The sequence below is a fragment of the Aythya ferina genome, assembly GCF_964211825.1.
Source record: "Aythya ferina genome assembly, chromosome: 5".
NCBI lineage: Eukaryota > Metazoa > Chordata > Aves > Anseriformes > Anatidae > Aythya > Aythya ferina.
In genome coordinates, this window is record NC_140301.1 from 32,027,385 (window position 1) to 32,045,076 (window position 17,692).

Here is a 17,692-nt window from a genome sequence, read left to right on the forward strand (position 1 = left end):
GACGTGTATCAAATCTCCTCCTCCACCAAAATTCTACCATTTCCCATAACCCTCTCTGTATGTATCATAAAGAACTTCCAAAATACTCCCAGGCATGAGTCTGCTAAAGAAGCTGTCATTTACAAGCTTTCGTTTTAAGCAGTAAGCATTCAAACAAACAAAAAACAACATAAGGCATCACTGAAAACAATACAACTTCTTATCTGAAGGCAGCAGCATGATTTCCTTCCCCAGGAATATCAGGATTAACGTTCGCATTTTTCCTATTTAAGGCTTAATATGAACTCATGCTAAGTTATGATGTTTTAAATGCTTAGAAGTGGACTTAGTTTGCTGTATATCTAATTGCCACCTTAGGAAAGCCACTGTACTTGAAAAAAAGAAGTCAAGTGAGTGTTTAATGCACTTCAATTTACATGATTTAACTGAAATTTTAGCTAATTTATCTTGAAACCTCATGCAGAAAACTCCTAAATGAAACAATTTTTTGAAAACATCTACAGAATGTTAACCAGGTATTGAACCATGCTCCATCTTCCACACTCCATCTGAGTACTGACCGAACCAGAATTTGACACAGCATGCGCTGGACACTGCAGTCACACTCCCAAGTGCTGGGTTGCTTTGAGTGACAGCCCTATCAGTCAGAAAACTACAGTCAGCAGTTTCGTTAACAGCATCAAAGGCTGGCTCCTCAGCATCATAAGAGAAAGCTAAGATATGAAACCAGAAATTCAAACCCAGTACGAACCTCAGAAAGTAACAGTCAGAGCACTAAACATTCCTAAAGATGTCAGATGGCATTCCAACATTCTCTGTGTATTACACAGCATTATATATTAAAATTATGTTAAATTATTAAAATTGCATTAACATCATGTAGTTACTCAAGTATTATTTATGTATCAATATTTGTGTTAATGTTGACAATTTCAATAATTTAACAGTTTTAGTAATATATTATATACATTATATAAAGGGAATGTTGTGGGTTTTTTTTAATAGAGTTTATACAGATTTATACGTGTCCTTCCCTCCCTATGCAATGACCACCCTCAGCCGAATCCCAGACTGGGATAGAGGAAGGGGAAGAGGAGGAAGAGGGTGCTTCCGCCTCCACAGACTGAGGACATACAGGAGAAAAGCTAGGACACATAAGAGTCACAACATGGAGCTGCGAGTCTCCAGCTCACAAAGACAGGCTGTGGTGTATGTAAAACAGGGAGCAGACAGTCAGGATGCAGCTTGATATGTTTACATATAACATTCCTAGGAACAAGACAGAACCTATCTAGAAAATCTGCCACAATTCAGAAGGTCAGCGAGTAACCAGAATTAAGCTGGAAGCAAAAACCTGCCTTGAAAGGGAATGGCGTGCTACAGGAGAGTTGCATACCACTCCTGTTTTGTTTACCATCTTATCTGGTCATCAAGTTCTCTATAAAGTGTTTCTAGCTTTCATTTCATTAAGGATGTCAAATATAAGATTAGTAAGACTTTCTTCTTCAAGGACTTTACCATGAGAGAAACTGCAAGATGATACGTTTAGAGGTTCTGGACAACTCCAATTTCTGTCACAGCAAATACAGAGGTTTGTTCAGTACAGCAAACCCACTGTCAAAGTGAATGGAATTAAGGAATCTCATTAATCTGCTATTCTACCTGAACATTCTCTAAAATAAAAAGACAAAAAACCTAATGAGCTTGCTGGCCAAGAATAAATTTCTTATCTGAGTTTCACTGTTTCCAATTAGAAGCCCAGTAAAGCCTGGACTTCTCCAGACATTCTTCTTTATCCCTTGCAAGATGCATTACTTTCTAGGCAAGATGCATACCTTTCTATGAGGGATCTGGAGAGTACCCAAAACAAAGAAGCCCTGCTGTAAAAAAGAAATGTGTATGCACAAATGCTATTTTAGTCTGCATATTGCAGACTGTGAGCCAAATGAAGACAAGAGTGAGCTATCATCCATGTGTGTACGTATGAGAAGATCAAACACTTGCCCGAATGCTCACCAGCACTTGTTTAGATTTGAAATTCAGAAGTTTCTTCTTAGTGGTAATTTGTTTTGGCTCTTCACCTGTGATGTGCACTATTTCCAACACGAGCAGCCACAGAAATACCCTTATATAGGCTCTTCCTACATGCTGTGGGAAAATGAGCCACACCGGTTTGTCCTCTCAAAATCCCCTGCTTAATCAGAGATCAGGTAGAAATGCTGAGATGATGTCTGAACTACCTTTTTCTTGGCCTGATGTGGGAAAATGCTCATATTTAAGCATATTTATACCCCCAAATAATATATTATTTGGTACCTCACAACTAAACAGTTAAAGCAGGGAAATCGTTGTCTTGCATTTTACTAAATTCATCTGTTTAGCTGCTCTCTTACTGGAAGTACTGACATAGATGGGTTTTTCCAAGTGGATACTTCTAAAGCACACCGCAGAACACGTATCTGGATTATCTGGAATTAATCCAGCAATTGTAGCAATCTGTGATTGAGCTTTGATGGGTGATCACTACAGCATTCTTCCAAAGGAAGTCAACGAGGAAAGAAAATTGAACTGTCAAACTAAACACAAGACACCTAAACTAGACAAACAAGTCTATAGGAACATTAAAAAAATAATAATCTGTATTTTTAAACCAAGAATTTCAAAAGATCTTGGAACAAGAAGGGTGAACCAGCCTGCAAGATTTGTGAACTGGTGAATTTTGCCTGGGGTTCCCTCTATAACCCCAGCATCCAAGAGGCTGCAGGCATAAACATTCATTTACAAGTGCCCACAATTCAAATTAAACATTTCTTTTCCTTACAGTGCATCTGATGAAACTGAACACACTACCACAACACAGAAGAAAATACACCAGCTAGTATAATGAGAAGAATCCTTTATTTGCAAAGTGCATTACCAACTCCAAATTATAATTATCCTCAGGTACATGCACCATCCTACACAGCTCCATTCGCAGCAAGACAAAGCCTCTGGTCAGCAAGCCTGCACACCAGGGGAACTATCACCCCCCACGGCACTAGGAACCCCACTTCCTTGGGGAGAGTTGTCTGAGAGGCTGCAGCTCCCAACTTCTAACTCTTCAACACACATGAACCAGCCCAAATCACTACCCTGCATAAAGGCAAGATAGCACCCATCAACTTATGGGTAAGAGCTTGCCTGCAAAAAAAAAAAAAAAAAGCACAATTATATTTGTTGTTTGATAAAGAAAAATGCCTCTTCTCAACCCCTTCCTTGAAAGGTTATTGTATTTATGAACAGATCTCGGCTGTGTTGCATGAGAACCGCGTGAAGAGGTCTGAAGGTACCAAGGAGAACCAGTGCCCCAAAAAACTCCAGCACAGAAACAGAGTTCTGCCAGTTCTGAGGTGAGATCTTTTCTTCTGTTTTCAAGTACAGAACCTGGCTTTTTCACACAGATTACAAAGCTTAAAACAAAAGGCTGGACAAAGCTTGAGGTCTGTTTTAGGAATGTGGTAACATTTATTCATCAAATGATAAATACTTCCTAGCCCAGGGCAGAGAAAAATCCTGTACAGGCTCCCTCTGTGAAGCTTTTAGCAAACTTTAGAAGTAAATTGGAGTAGATAGGTGAATTTAGAGGTAAACAGGAGTTGGACTCAGTGATCCATATGGGTCCCTTCCAACTCGGGATAGTCTATGATTCTAAATTTGTCTTAGATGAGAAACTAGAGAACGCTACTAATACACTCTGAACCAGAAGAAACGGAGCCTTCCAACTTGTGTCACCAGTTCTTCAAAAGGAGGTCCTTGAGTCCTTAAAATTATTTTATGAAGTAAGTAAAAATCGATATTAAGATAAAATTTTACTAACTTTTCAGTCATTAGTTTCAGAGATTTGCTGGTTTACTTAAAATACGTGAAGTTATCTGAACACTGTTCCATGCTGTATTTTTTAGAATTAAAGATTGCCCATCCTGTCTGAAATCAGTTTACTTTCAGTCTTCAAGATGTGTTTCTCTAAAATTTCCACTTTTTGAGAATCTAAGCATTCTTCTCTAATACAATGGCATTGGGAGGTCCTGCAGAAGAAAGGTTGGGACACCAGACCCCAAAGCAATTCCCATGGTTGTAAGAATAATTACAACGAGAAAGGCTCAAAGAATGGAGAATGTCTTTGTGATTCAGTTTTGCAGTTACTCAAGAGTCAAGAACAAGCTTTCCCGCAAGAAAAAAACAATCCAGCAAACCTCTGTTCTCTCTAAAACACACTAAATGTAGTACAGCCTTTGAAACAAACTATAATTATGTCATAAGTACCACATTTTTCTTCCAAGAACTGACCTCTAATTACACCATCACCCTAATAGCCTAATTACATTGATAAAGTAGTTACCTGCAGTTAAATCATTTCTTGGCATACTGATCTACATAAGGATGCTTTTGTTACTCAATCTTTGAGAGATTAAGTCAGAGACAGACCTGAAGTGGCAGGAGAGAAACAGGCTTTTTTCTTTAAACTGTTTCTTCAGGTTTGAAGTACTTCTAACATCTCTTGACAAAAATTAATTACTCAATAAATCTGCTGTTCCATTACTTACGTTTTGAAAAGTAAGATAAAGTGTAGTAAAATTATAGGCTTGGCCAGACTTGCTTGCCAAACCTAAACACTTGTTGTTTAGCAGAAACCCAAAGGTTCAATGCTACAGAGAGGTTCTCGGTGTACGCTGGACTGCTTTACTGCTATTTGTGAGAAGTTACAATGGCTCCAAAAGTCAAACCCGGATAAGCACGTAGCACAGAATTATCAAACAGCAATTTAAGGTCTGAGCAGTGGCACAGTCATTCAGAAGTACTTTCCTAGGTGCAGATTCTCTCACATCCCAGCACACATGAAGTAACTGACTACCCAAAGACAGGCTAACCTCATTCTTCCTCAGGGCTCGAAGAATTCACACAAGCAGTTATTGACAAAACAGTGGCATGCTGCCAGTTACAACTGCCTTGCGGAAATCCCTACACACACCCAACCTAAATACCCTTACACCCCACACACCCTCACCCATCCTCTAATGGAAAGAACTGAAGAAACAGACAGCATGGTTGTAAACAACCCTAAAAAGAAAGGCAACGTTTTGACGGCTGGAATGCACTGTGTTTAAAACTTTAAAACATGATATTTACTCTACTAAAATACTATGAAGGTTAAGAGAAACCCTTCAATATTTCTTTACAAAGGGAGTTAAAGCAACACAGGAAAAAATGCCAAACTCTTGTACTCCTCATTACTCTGCATTAGGAAATCCAGACTGATAGATGACCGTTTAAGGCAAAGAGCAGCTTTTACTAACATTAAGTGTTCCATCATTTCAGGTCAAGCAAACTTTAGCTGCAAAGATCTGTCTAATGACCATCCCATTACCTGATGTTTTACCAAGTTCCCCCGCTCCACTAGTACTTGTAAAAACAGAATGTTAACTCACCTTTCAGAGGCTTCCTGTTTTAGCTTTGGCATATCACCCGAAGCCAGGTCAGTGTCCAGGAAACCCATGAAGTCCCTTTCTGCATTAAAGGATTCTTTTTCCATATCAATGTCCGATGGGTTCTGACCAATGAATGAAGAATCTAAACTCCTCTGATGCAAACCTAAGGCATCAACTTCAGCAGGGCGACCACGAAGGCTGGCAGAGCTAAAAACATTACTTCCTTCCAGTTCTAAGTTACTGTTTTGTTTCACATCGCGCTGAGGCCGACTATTCAACCCATCATCTCTGAATCCCTTAGCAAAAGGATTGTAATCTATTTTCAGCTGGGTAATCTGGATGTTCTGGTAGGCCGTAACTGCAAAGAACTCAGTCTGCGGGAAGGTAAACGTGTGGACATCAGGGCCGTTGAGCTGAATGACTTCTGTGGCTTTGTCTGCAGGCACCAAGTGAAGTCGCGGCAGGTAGCGGTGCATCGAGTGCAGGATTATGTGACCCTCCTGGTCCAGGGTGTTGTTGGTGAGTTTCAGTTTGTAGAAGGACACCGGCTGGTGCATCCAGTAGCGGCCGGTGGAAGGTGACTGTGGGTGAATGAACACTCGCCCGAGGACGTGGGGTTCTGCCTTCCCGCTGGGCTCCCACCAGCGGCCGTTCCACTTGTACCGGTAATTGTCCACGGGGGAGATGTCCATGACCAGGATGTATTTCTGGCCGGCATCCAGGCCTGTAATCCAGTACCGGCAGTACGGGAACATGCGCCTCCCCTGCTTCGTCAGAATCATCTCGGTGTTGCGATGGTAGAACTCGTTCCACATGCTGTTGTTATCCAGGGTGACAGTGATGCCCCCTGAGACGCAGTCAGCGGGGAGGCAGGTCTTCATTTTGGATTTGACTGGAGCTGACACGCTGCTGGCAAGAGCACAGGCATCGCGGTTGGCCACTAGGATTCCTTGGTCAGCTTTCCCGTTCCCCTGCTGTTGTTTCAGGATGACAAAGAAAGCAGGTGCTGTACCGAACACTGCCCCGCCATCCCGGTTACCCAGCACGATCTGCTGTTTCTCCATGATGAGCAGTTTTATAAGCTCTCAAATCAAAGTCAACTTCTGTGCAGTTCTGATAATCGTCTACATGTGGTCACCTTTCTGTAGAGAAAAAAAAAAAACAAAGCCAGTTGAAGTTATTGAAATACATTCTCTCTTCTAAAAAGGTGTAAAAGTCTCATGAGAGATCCTGTCTATAACAGTTCTCCACATTAAGAACTTAAAAGTCAATCACTACTCTAAAATCAAGCACAATTAGGACGTATCAAGTCAAGTCTGCTTGTGCATATGCACTTCAGGCCTCAGAGATGCGGGGTACAACATCCTTAAAGTGCATTTTCATGTAATGCTTTGCCACAACAGGGCTCTTTGCTTTGGTCAGTGCATCAAAGCGTTCTTTGTTCTGATACTGGCTCAACTTTTTAGGTTTGCTTAAGAAACAACATTTAGCAAACGTGCAGAAGTTTTCAGGAGAGCAAACAGCACATTTCTGACACAAAGGCAGAAGTCATTTGCTCTTGCCAGAAATAAAGAGGTCCCAGCGCTCCTCTGGGAAAGGGAGAAGAAAAAACGTTGTTTTCCTCAAATTTCTTTATTGAGAAAGATTAAGTTTGTGCGGTCGGGATTTCTTCGGGATCCCTTCCCTCCCCATAAACTTGAGATCTTCTAAAAGCTTGTTCAAGACAGAAACAAAGAATGGAAGGGCCAAAACACTTCAAATGACTAAGCTCGGGGAAAAAATAGGCCAGCTAACCTCCCAAAAGGCCATGCAGCTAAGATAAAATAGAAAAATGAAAAGCACTGGGCAACCTTAGCTACCTCTGTTTCCTAAATTATGAAAATATTTGAAGTAAAGTAAGAAAACATTGGTACTGATATGATTATCCTAATCACTGCTTAGGAAACTAAACAGTTTCCTCTACCAGCATATACATAATTCCAGTGTTTTGCGTCTAACCCACATGGGAGTGTTTTATCAATATGCTAAGACAATAAAAAATATATACTGCTTAAGCAGGTTGGCACATTTAAAGTAGTTCCAGTGCCTCACAAGACTGCCATTCCCCCACGCAGATATTTGTATTTTAAACACGATTACATACGGAACGCCACAGCAAAAAGAACAGCCCATTTTTGTATCAAATGCATAGCTGGGGGGAACCAGAAACCTGAGACAGGAGTGAATCACCAGCACCAGGAGTTAGCTGGTTGAAAGCAATCAGATTTCTGCTCAGATAATTAACTCAGGCTCACAAGTTTTAAGTGAATTAGGTCTTCAGTAAGACACGTGTGTTTTGTTAGGACCACAGTACTGTAGGAGGAAGCACGCTGTCCAAGCCAGCAGCCACATGTATATGGGAAATGACCTCAAAACTCAGGAGATGGGCAATTTATATCCTGTGATGAACAGACTCGACACCTAGGAAATACAAGAGACCTGCTTCTACTCTTTCAACTCGACGTTTTAGAATTTCATGTAAAAGTTAAATTAGGAGGGGCAAAAAAGCCTTCTCCACAGGTTTGACCTGTGAAGTTACAAGACATGGCTTTCAGTTTTACTTTGAGGGGGAAATATTTACACACACACACAACACTACTGAAAGGAACACAAAATTAATTAGCTGTGCAAAACAGGCGTCATAACTTTTGTTTTACTAATGCTGCCTTGCTTTTTCAATAGAGCATTTCCGCAGTCCCCAAAAAGGCTTCCCTACAAAAGCTCTAAACTATAAAAAAAAAAAAAAACAATAGAGAAATAAATGTCTATTAATATGACAGGTCTGGGGAGGGCAGAGAAAGCACTCACATTCTAAGCTGTATGTGATTTCCCACCGACCTACCATCTCTCTTCACACACACACGTTCGTATGTATACTGAACGTAGGATCACAAAGTGAGTTTGCATTAATGCTCTGCACCGTACAGCAAAACTGTAGTAGCTTATTGAGGATATACACTGTGTGATTTTAAATCTGGTTTAAGATGTACAGAAAGCCTTCAACTTTAACCTCACTTCAGGAAGAACTTACACATGCCAGAAATAAATTCAAGAGGTCTCAACAGCCATGCATTCAGCCAGAATTCAACACGTACAAAGAACTACTGAGCCAGTTTTTGCTTTCCAATATTTAAAGTTCCTACATGGCACTAAAAGTTATTTCTGCCATAAGCAGCGCTCACAGTTATCTAGCACGTCTGAGATGCTTGTGGTTGCAGCGTGATTAGAAGCAGTTACAGTAGCCAGGAGCTACGCTCCTTCAGCATTACCATCATCTATCACAAGAACAACTTCGCATGTTTTATTACACTTGGTCAGACACAGTAGCCACTTCTATTGTAATGCGGCTTCAGTACGCCTTCTATTAGGGTGCAGAGTTTCTGCTCCGGGTCAGCGTGCGCACTTGCGAAGCCTCAAGCTCTGATCAGCATCGGCTGTTTCTCAGCCATGCCCAGACCTCAAGTTGGAGGAGAGGCAGCTCCCTAGGGAGCGAACCGGGCAAAAGCAGCGCAGGAACACAGCCGGACCCCTTCTGCCAGCCGGGCCGGCCCGGGGCGCCGCCGCGCTGCCGACGGGAGGCGGGCGCGGGCTCCAGTGGCAGCGGGCGCCGCCGTTCAACCGCGCGGCAGCGGCGCCTCCCGCCCGAGCGAGCGGCCGAGGCGGCGGGAGCCCAGCGCCCCCCCCCCGCGGCCGGAAGGCTCGGCCGGGGGCGGGCGGCGGGGCGGGGGCACGTGCGGGGCCCGCGGGGCCGCCCCTCGGCGGGGCAGCGCCCGGCGCCAAGGGCGGTGCGGGCAGGGCAAGCGGCGGCGGCGGCGCGGGGCGGCTCCGAGGCGGGGCCTCGTGGGGCGGCGGCGGCGGCGGGCCCGGCCGGGCGGCGCCTCGTGGCGGCGGCGGCGCCTGGTGTTAATTTTCGCAGCTGGGGCGGGAGGCGCGCGGAGGCGGCGCGGGGAGGGAGGGGAGGGAGGGGAGGAAGGGGAGGAGGGGGCCGCGCGGCCGCTGCCCGTAGTTACCGTGCGGCGGGAAGCGGCGGGGCGGGGGGAGCGCGGCGCTGCCCTGCTCCTCACGCGGACCGTGTGGCCGCCAGCTGGGGACAACGTGCGTGCGCACCGCTCTGACGTCACCGCGCCGCCCCGCGCGCACGCGCGCCGCCCGCCGGGCTCCCCCCCGCCCCCCCCCTCCCGCCTGCCCGTCACGTGCCCGCGCCGACAGCGCCGGGCTCGGCTCGCGGGGCCGCGCCGCCCCGCGCCGCGTGCGCGCGCGGAACCTTCTGGAAGCTGCGCGGGAGCGGCCCCGCCCCGCCCGCCGCCGCCTTCGAAGCCCCGCGGGGCTCCCGGCCCCGCCCCGCTCCCCACGGCCCCGCCTCGGGCCGCGGGGCCGCCCCCGGCGCTGCCCCACGACGGCCGGGCGGCGGCGCAGGCGGGCCCCCGGCGGGGCCCTCCCTCGGCAGCCCCCCCCGCCGCAGCCGGGGGAGGGCCCCCGGGGGCTCGCAGCACGGCAACCACATTGCGCAGGCACCGGGGAAACGTGCAGCAAGGCGCCACGCGGGCGTGTGGGAGGCAGAGCCCGGCAGCTCCTTCCCGGCAACCTGAAGGATGTCGAGCGAGGAACCAAAGGAAGGCTCCGTGCAGAGAAACCGACTGAAAGCACACCCCGGACAACGCAGGGCTGGGCTGGTACCCGCAGGAGAGGCAGAGGGAGGCGTTCAGCTGGGTGCGGACACGGACGGGTCACACCCAAACGCTGCCAACCGCAGATCTGGGAGCGAGGAGAGAAGAAAGGCTCAGAGGAAGGCGCAGGCAGACGCCAACCCTCGCGAGGAGGTTGTGTTCTTTCCGCTAAGGTCATGCTCAGCCCTGCTCTGAAGCAGCCTCACATGACGGTTCTCAATGAGAAGCTCCTCAAGTGCCTCAGCACGAGAAAAAGCCAAGGCTAACAGTCAAGTGCTTCTGTACGTCATGCAGCAAGTGGGAAGCCAGGGGAAGAAAGGAATCAGGAAAGCATTTCAGCTCAGTTGTACATCGAAAGCATTTATTGTAATTCAACTTGTAAACACTTCATTTAACTGCCTGGGTTAGGAATCCCCCAAGTACAATATCTGAATCCCAGATGCTGTCCACAATCCTCTCTCATGCTTTCTCCTTCCTTTCTATGTTCTCCCTTCTATCCCATTTTCTCTAAAAACACCATTTTCAAATCTCACATTTCATACTTCTGGACATTTCTCTCCTTTTGTCCTCCCTCCTCTGCCCTGGTCTCCCCATCTCCACACACCCTTCCTGTACAGACACACTCGTACAACCCCCAGGAGACTCCACACAGACGTTAAGGACCAACAGCACAGGCTTCCCCTGCACCGATCTTCTTGGTAGCCTCACAGGCGGGATGCACAGAGGCGCACTGTTAGAGGCAGGGCTCGGTGGTTTTACCACCAAGTTATCTGCACCTGGTTTATAACCTCATCACTGTAAGCCTCCCTGTTAAGCATGCCAAAAAAATGCTTGCTGGTTACAAAACTTGGAGCGCTTCCAGCATTCCCTACACTGCAAGGCTACAGAGGAAGTTGTGATCGTGCACTTTCCACCGCCAGAGAAAGTGGAAGGCACAAACTGCATCTTCTGGGCAAGACCCAAGCATGCCCAGGTGGGGAGCTGAAGGAACAGCTGCCGTGGTACTGCTGCACAGACCTTACTCCAAAAGAGAAGTTACTTTTGCTCAGTGATCCTGACAAAGACGTGTATTCCTTTTATTAGGTATAGCGGTCATCACATTTTGGGGCCACAGGATACACTGACACACAATTTTATGTTAAGCAACACATTTCTGAATGGTGATAGGAAGGAAGTCTGTGCCCCCGCCCACCTTTAGCAAGAGGCCATTTACAACAAACACTCACCCAGAGCAGCTGCACTACACTGAGAGGCAGATGGGGCCACAGACACACCGCACGTGTTCCCGTGATAAGAGAAGCAACACCAGGGACTGTTGATGCTGCCAGGGATTTTGCTACCAATGTACCTAACTCGTACAGTAAGCCTTGCCTGGAACAGAAGGAGAGCCCTGTGTTTATCGACAGAGCAGATTCACCAGTACAGGTCAGAGAAGTTCCACCAGCTCAAGTAGCCCCGTTCTGAGCAGTTTACAGTTGACAAGAAACCAGAGCACTGCAATAAAGAACTGTCCCTTTTGATCAGTAGCAACAGCAGTTTTAAGCCTTGCTTGTGCTAGACACCAACTGGTAGCAGAGAAAGGAACCGGCCTGCACGAACTCCACACTGCCCTCCACGATCAGTGGAGTCGCTGGATAGTAACAAATAACGTAACGGTCATATCAGAAACTCTGAAGTTCACCACCCAGCAGTGCTCTCCCTGCTTCACAGAGCCTCAAAAGCATAAACTACAAACTTTTCAGGCTGCATTTCCCAACACTATTTCCCAAAACACGGTATTTTGAGCGTGTGTCATGCAAACCACATGCCTTCTTTCAGTAATGCCTGCAAGCACACAGCACCAATTCCCAGCCTCGCCACTACAAATAACACAGCCATTGTAACTTTCAGCAACCAGCAGGCCACAGACTGCTAGCTGGAGCTGCACTGAAAACCAAAAAAAAAAAAACAAAACAAAACAAAAAAAGATTCCATAGCAGACCACCAGCTGGAGGGTCACAAGGCCCAGGCTTTGCTAGGTGGGTATGGGGAGAGCAAGGCAGCAGGCAGACACATAGGCAGAACTTCAACGGTTGCAAACCTGCGGAAAACACAAAAGAGGTGCTGATGGGCTGCTGGTGTTTTTTTGCTAGCAGTCATCTCTTCAGTCTGAATACGGAGAACCCTACTGCACAAGTCGAGATACACCAGACTTGTGTCAGATGGCGTACTTTCAGATATGGTATATGAAAGGCACTACTACTGGAGCAGAACGGGGGCTTTCAGCTCTCACATTCACTAGCTAAAAGTGACAGCAGCTGAAACTACACTCGCTAGCTGGAAAGGACAGCTACCAAAACAACCGTGCCAATACCCAGCACAAGTGAGTCAGCAGAGTCTTAGTCTTCAAGTCTGCCAGTAACAAAGACCAGGTGGCCCTGAAACCCATACCAAGTCCCAAGTTGTGGCCACAAAAAACACTTATAAAGACCTGGAAATCCAGTGATGTTATAAATAGCAAGAAGCGTTGTGCAATGTGTACACTAGTGGGGTTAAAATACAAAAATACACTTTCTTTAGCCAATGCTTTGCCACTTGGGAGAATGATTAACGCAGTAGCACGCCGCAAGAAAGTCTGTTAATTCTCAAACTCCATGTTGGATTAAACTGCTCCTCTCAACGTATACAGTCCCATTTCTGTACCATTACTTGTCCCACTGCTCTCCAACTGCTTCTCCAGAAGTTGAAGTTTTGGCCTGCCAGAGCTCAGCGTTTGCTGTACACAGATGTCACATCGTATATAATGGCTCTCAACCCCTGTGCTTAGGCAACAAAATCCTACCCCAAAACTACTTAACAAAAAGAAATGGTTTACACCACTTAGTTGTGACAGAGAAGTAGTTGAAGCTCTTCCTTTAGCTACAGTGAGGAAGTATAATTTGATGTCAAGAAGATTACAGGTGTAAGTCGTGGTAGAACCTAGCTGTGGCCTAAGATTAAAAAAAAAAAAAAAAAAAAAAGACAGTTTATTTTAAGAAATGGATTGTTGCTGGGGAAAATAGTAAGAAAAAAGAAAATACAGTAAGAAAACTGTTTTTCCAGATTGTGGTTTCCTTGTTGATGCAAACATACCGAAACACATGCCCTACCTGCACAGACAACTCACATCCCCAACGTGCAGGAATGACACAGCTTGTGAGACGTCAGATTTCAGCTCAGAACATGACTTTGTAGTAAAACCCAACTCACTTCGCACCACCCGGAGCCCTGACTATTCCCAGCTGACTAGCTGGTAGCTCAGGAAGTGCTTCACAGACTGACAGCTGCACCCCTGCAAAAGCTGCTGTTTCTATTCTGCGGGCAAACACTTGGGGGAGGGAGGAAATACCTGCACTGGCCTCTCCTATAGAAAAACTGCCAAGCGTGTCACAGCTTTCAGCCCCCCTTTACGTCAGTGTTTTGTTTGACACCATTAATCCCACAACGCAGTGTGCGATATCCAGGTCTCTAAGGAGCTACTGAGCGTTGGGGATACACAGAGATCCTCCCAAATACCAAACACTACAAAATGGAAACACAACCCCTTTATACTAGTTATAAACCACTGGGGAGAAGAAAGGGAGGGACATCAGTGTTTACTGTAAGTAACCAGTGTTTTACCTGTGTAGGTATTTACAATGTGCTATTATTTCAGTGTTTAAAATAAAGCCTTTTAGTTACTCCCCCTATTCTTCATAACATCATTAATAATGCTGAGTTTTTTTAATATCCTATTATTCCAACTATGGAAAGCTACAAGATAAAACAAGAAACCAAGCTTGTATGTTATCTCCCACGCAACGCTGGCCATAATCAACACCACCAATCTGATCAATTTCAGTCCCTTCACAGCCATCACAAAACTTTTACCGCATGTACGAATCTTCAGTTGAGGATCTTCTCCACATCATAGAAAAAAATGAGAGCCAAAAATAAGAACATTCAGCAGAGCAAGTCAGGAAATTAAGGAAGACTTCACCTCAGCTCAGGGCTATGCTACTTGTTCAGCTCTTGCTTTGTAGAGATGCTTATTACTACCGAGTCGCCAGTGGCTCTAGTGCATCAAATTGTAACCATCAGGGAAACCCTATTCCCCTGTTAAGTTGCAATAAAAGGAAAGTAACTGCATTTAAAGCACCACACTGTTGGTGATGGGTTCCAAGTTTCATATCCATCTTCGTTTCTGACTTATGCTGCGGTTAGGCCAACCACACAACATTAACATTAGCAAAAAGCACTGCAGTCAGCAAAACAGCACAACTCCATCATCCCAAGTATCTGCGTAACTGTACTTAGGTCACGATCTTGTTGGTTTCCAAATTGGCTTTTCCTGAAGATAGAGACTGTAGCAATGAACGTAAACATTTTCATTGTAGATATATTTTATCTGGCTTCCACATTCCATCTTCTTTCTTCTTTATTGTTTATATCCCTTACTGCCTTTCTATTTGGGCCTTCATTTGTTTTTTGTTAAACAGACTCTCTCCTCTGGCTACTTTCTTCTCATGACAAGCCTTCATCGTTCTTCTCACCCATATTGTTCTCACTTCATTCTTCCTTATCCAGATCAGAAAAAGACACATCAAGGATTTACCATAGGCACTAGAACAGCCAGAATCCATCAGAGAAGGAAAGAATATTCCATCTTATTGTGAAGAGAGAATCTTTGCCATCATAATTTGATGCTGGATTCTAAAGTCACACAGTACTTAAAAACAAAACAACCAAACAAAAATCCCACCACATCCTTAATTATTGAAGAACAAGACCTCAAGAAGAAAGTCTTGCTGGTATTGCAGCTAATGGGACTGTTGCCTACTTGCATATTACGTCTCCATTTTTTTTTTGTAGATCCTCTGCTGCCTATGCAACGGCAAATGGACAAATGGCTGTTCTCAAGTGAAAGCTCTTCCTCACTCCTCTAAAGCAAAGATCTATTTCCACCGTGTCTGTAAGCATCTTGGACTTCCAAAAAAAAATATTTCTTTTATTTTTTTTCCTGGTAGACAACCAAGCAAGTTTATTAACACGTGGGACTAACATTGGCTTCATCCAGTTGCATGTTAACCTGCCATGACAGACACAGCAGCATGTGCACCAACACTAGGTGAGTGTAATAGCTGGTGCTGCCTGACACAATAGGTAAGTGAAATAATTCTGCCATCTCTGCCAGGAGTAAGAACTATGCTATTTTCCCACAAACACATACATAGGCACAAAAATGCTCGCTCACAGCAAGACTTTCAAGAAGAATCAATTCCCCATTCTGGTTCTCAATGGACTCACAGACAAAACAACCAGTGCCTGAGGGCACCAAAAGGGTGCTGCAGCAGCGTGCTGAGCGGCTGCGTTGGGCAGAGCGCCCTGGATCGCTATTTCCCCTAGCAGCCTGCTTTCTTCTTCACGAGACCTTCAGCGTTCAGTCTGTAGCGTCTTCAAATCTTCAGGGAGATTTGCCAAGCAAGAGAGAAGACGACCGGCGAGCTCAGCAGCAGCCACGCACCAACAGCGTCACAGCGTGAACGCACGAGCTCTGACAGCTCAAGGAACGAGGCGAACAGCACAAACCGCGCTACTGCAAGCCTCCTGGAAGCCGCTCCGCCTGCCGGGCTGAAGCGACAACCGCAAACCCTCACGCCTCCCGGCCACAAGCGCCGCTCCCCGCTTCCCTTTTCACCCGGGGACTCCCCGCGGCGCCAGCCCGGGGCTGGCTGGCGGCGAACTCGCCCCGCACGAAGCCGCGGCGGGGCCGGGCAGCGCCCGGCGGCGGGGGCCGCCCGCAGAGGGAGCGGCGGGGCGGGAGGGGACAGGCGGGGAGGGGCGGGGGCGCTGCCCAACGGCCGCCTCACGCGACGTGCCGGGGCGCACGCGCGGCACCGCGGGCCAACGGCCGCCCGCGAGCCGTTACGCCCCGCCTCGGCCCCCCCACAGCCCCTCAGCGGGGCCCGCTCGGCAGGGGGCGGGCGCGGCCCGCGGGGCCGGGGCGAGGCCGGGTGACGGCAGGCGCCGGGCACGGTGGAAGGAGAAAGGGATGGGGGGGGGGGGCAAGGCCCCGGGAGGCGGCAGCTGCTGGGGGCCGGGCCGCACCGGACCCTTCCCGGGCGGCGGCGGGGGGAAGGAGGCAGCGGGCAGCCCCGCCGCCCCTCAGGGCCGGCACCCCCTCCCCCGGGACACCCGGTTCCTCAGGACACCCCCGCCCCCGGGACACCCCTCCCGCGGTGCAGGCGGCCCGTGCCGCGACCCCCGAGGGGCTGTGTGTGTGCGGAGCGCTCGCCGCCCTCCCGCCGCCTCTCCCCGGCCCGCTCGCCTCAAACGCGGCCCGGGCAGCGCGCACGTGTGATTGGGCGGCCGCGCTCACGTGACGCGCACGCCTCACGCCGCCTCCTCCTCGAGCGCCGCTCTCGGACCCGGGGACGCGGTGCTGGGGGGCACGGTCCGGCCCGGCCGCCTCCTACCTGCCTCCCGCCGCCGGCTCCGGGGGCGCCGCGCACCGCCCCGGCCCACGCGGCCCGCTCGCGGCTCCTGCGGCCTTCGCGTGCCACGCGCAGCCTCCCGCCGTCCTCATTGGCTGCGCCGGCCCATCACGTGGGCCGCTCCCGTTTTTGCCTCCCCCCCCCCCCCAGCACCTCAACCTCCTCCTCCCGCCTGCCCTCGGCCGGGGCCGCCCCCGCGGGTGCAGGGCGCCGGCTGCGGCGCCGCGCGGCCGTTACCGGGGCTCGGAGGGGGGGGGGACGAGCGGGAGGGGGGAGGAGCGCAGCGCGGCGGCGGCCGCGGTCAAGCTGCCTCGCGACGCCCGCCGGCAGCGCGCCGCTGATTGGCCGGCGCCGCCCGCCGACGCACTTCCGCCCTGCTGCCGCCGCCGCCGCCCTGGCCGCCCCTCCCCCGCCGTGGCGCGAGGGAAGCGCGCGCGGCCGGGCGGCGGCGGGCAGGGGGCACAAAATGGCGGCCGGGGCCGCCCTCAGGGAGCCCGCGCCGCGCCCCCTCACGCCCCGCGCGGCCGCGCCACGGAGCCGGCGGCCCGCGCCCTGGAGAGCCGAGGGGCTTGTGGAAGCCGAGGGCGTGTGCGCCCCGAAAAGCGGGCGGAAACGGGCGCTGCCTCCCCTAGTTTTAAATAAAATTAATTAGGGATAACGCGGGCTGTGAGGGGCGAGGGGCTGCCAGAGCCGTTACCGGGGGTGTGCCTGCCCAGCCCCAGCCCCCGCCAACAAACCTTCTCCCATTAATGACGCCCGTTTGTAATTAGTCGTAACACGGAAATAATTACGCATAAACAACAGTTAATTGCTTCTCACAACCACCACCACCCTCACGCCTGGAGCGCGCCGGTTACAGGCTTGGATCAATCACGCAGCCTGCGAAACGCCAGGATGCACCTTCCTGCGCTCCCAGTGAGTCAGGGCCATCTGAACCACACAACGTGTGGATGTTTAATGAAATCAGCCTCACGCACGCGGCAGCCAGATAAAGATTGCTGAGATAATTGTAAAGCTGCCACTTGCTAAG

General features: G+C 48.9%; 1 protein-coding gene across 4 annotated transcripts in view; it reads right to left on the minus strand.

Annotated features, from left to right (window-relative positions):
• The window catches only part of MGA (MAX dimerization protein MGA), a 63,964-nt gene extending 46,990 nt beyond the window's left edge, over positions 1–16,974 (minus strand). For all 4 annotated transcript variants that reach the window (XM_084521690.1, XM_084521689.1, XM_084521688.1 and 1 more), the window contains exons 1-2: positions 16,645–16,974; positions 5,466–6,607 (exon numbers count right to left, since the gene is read on the minus strand). In XM_084521690.1, coding sequence (XP_084377816.1) covers positions 5,466–6,529 — 1,064 coding nt within the window. In that variant the 5' untranslated portion in view covers positions 6,530–6,607; positions 16,645–16,974. The remainder of the gene's footprint in view (positions 1–5,465; positions 6,608–16,644) is intronic.
• Between the last annotated feature and the right edge of the window lie 718 nt (positions 16,975–17,692).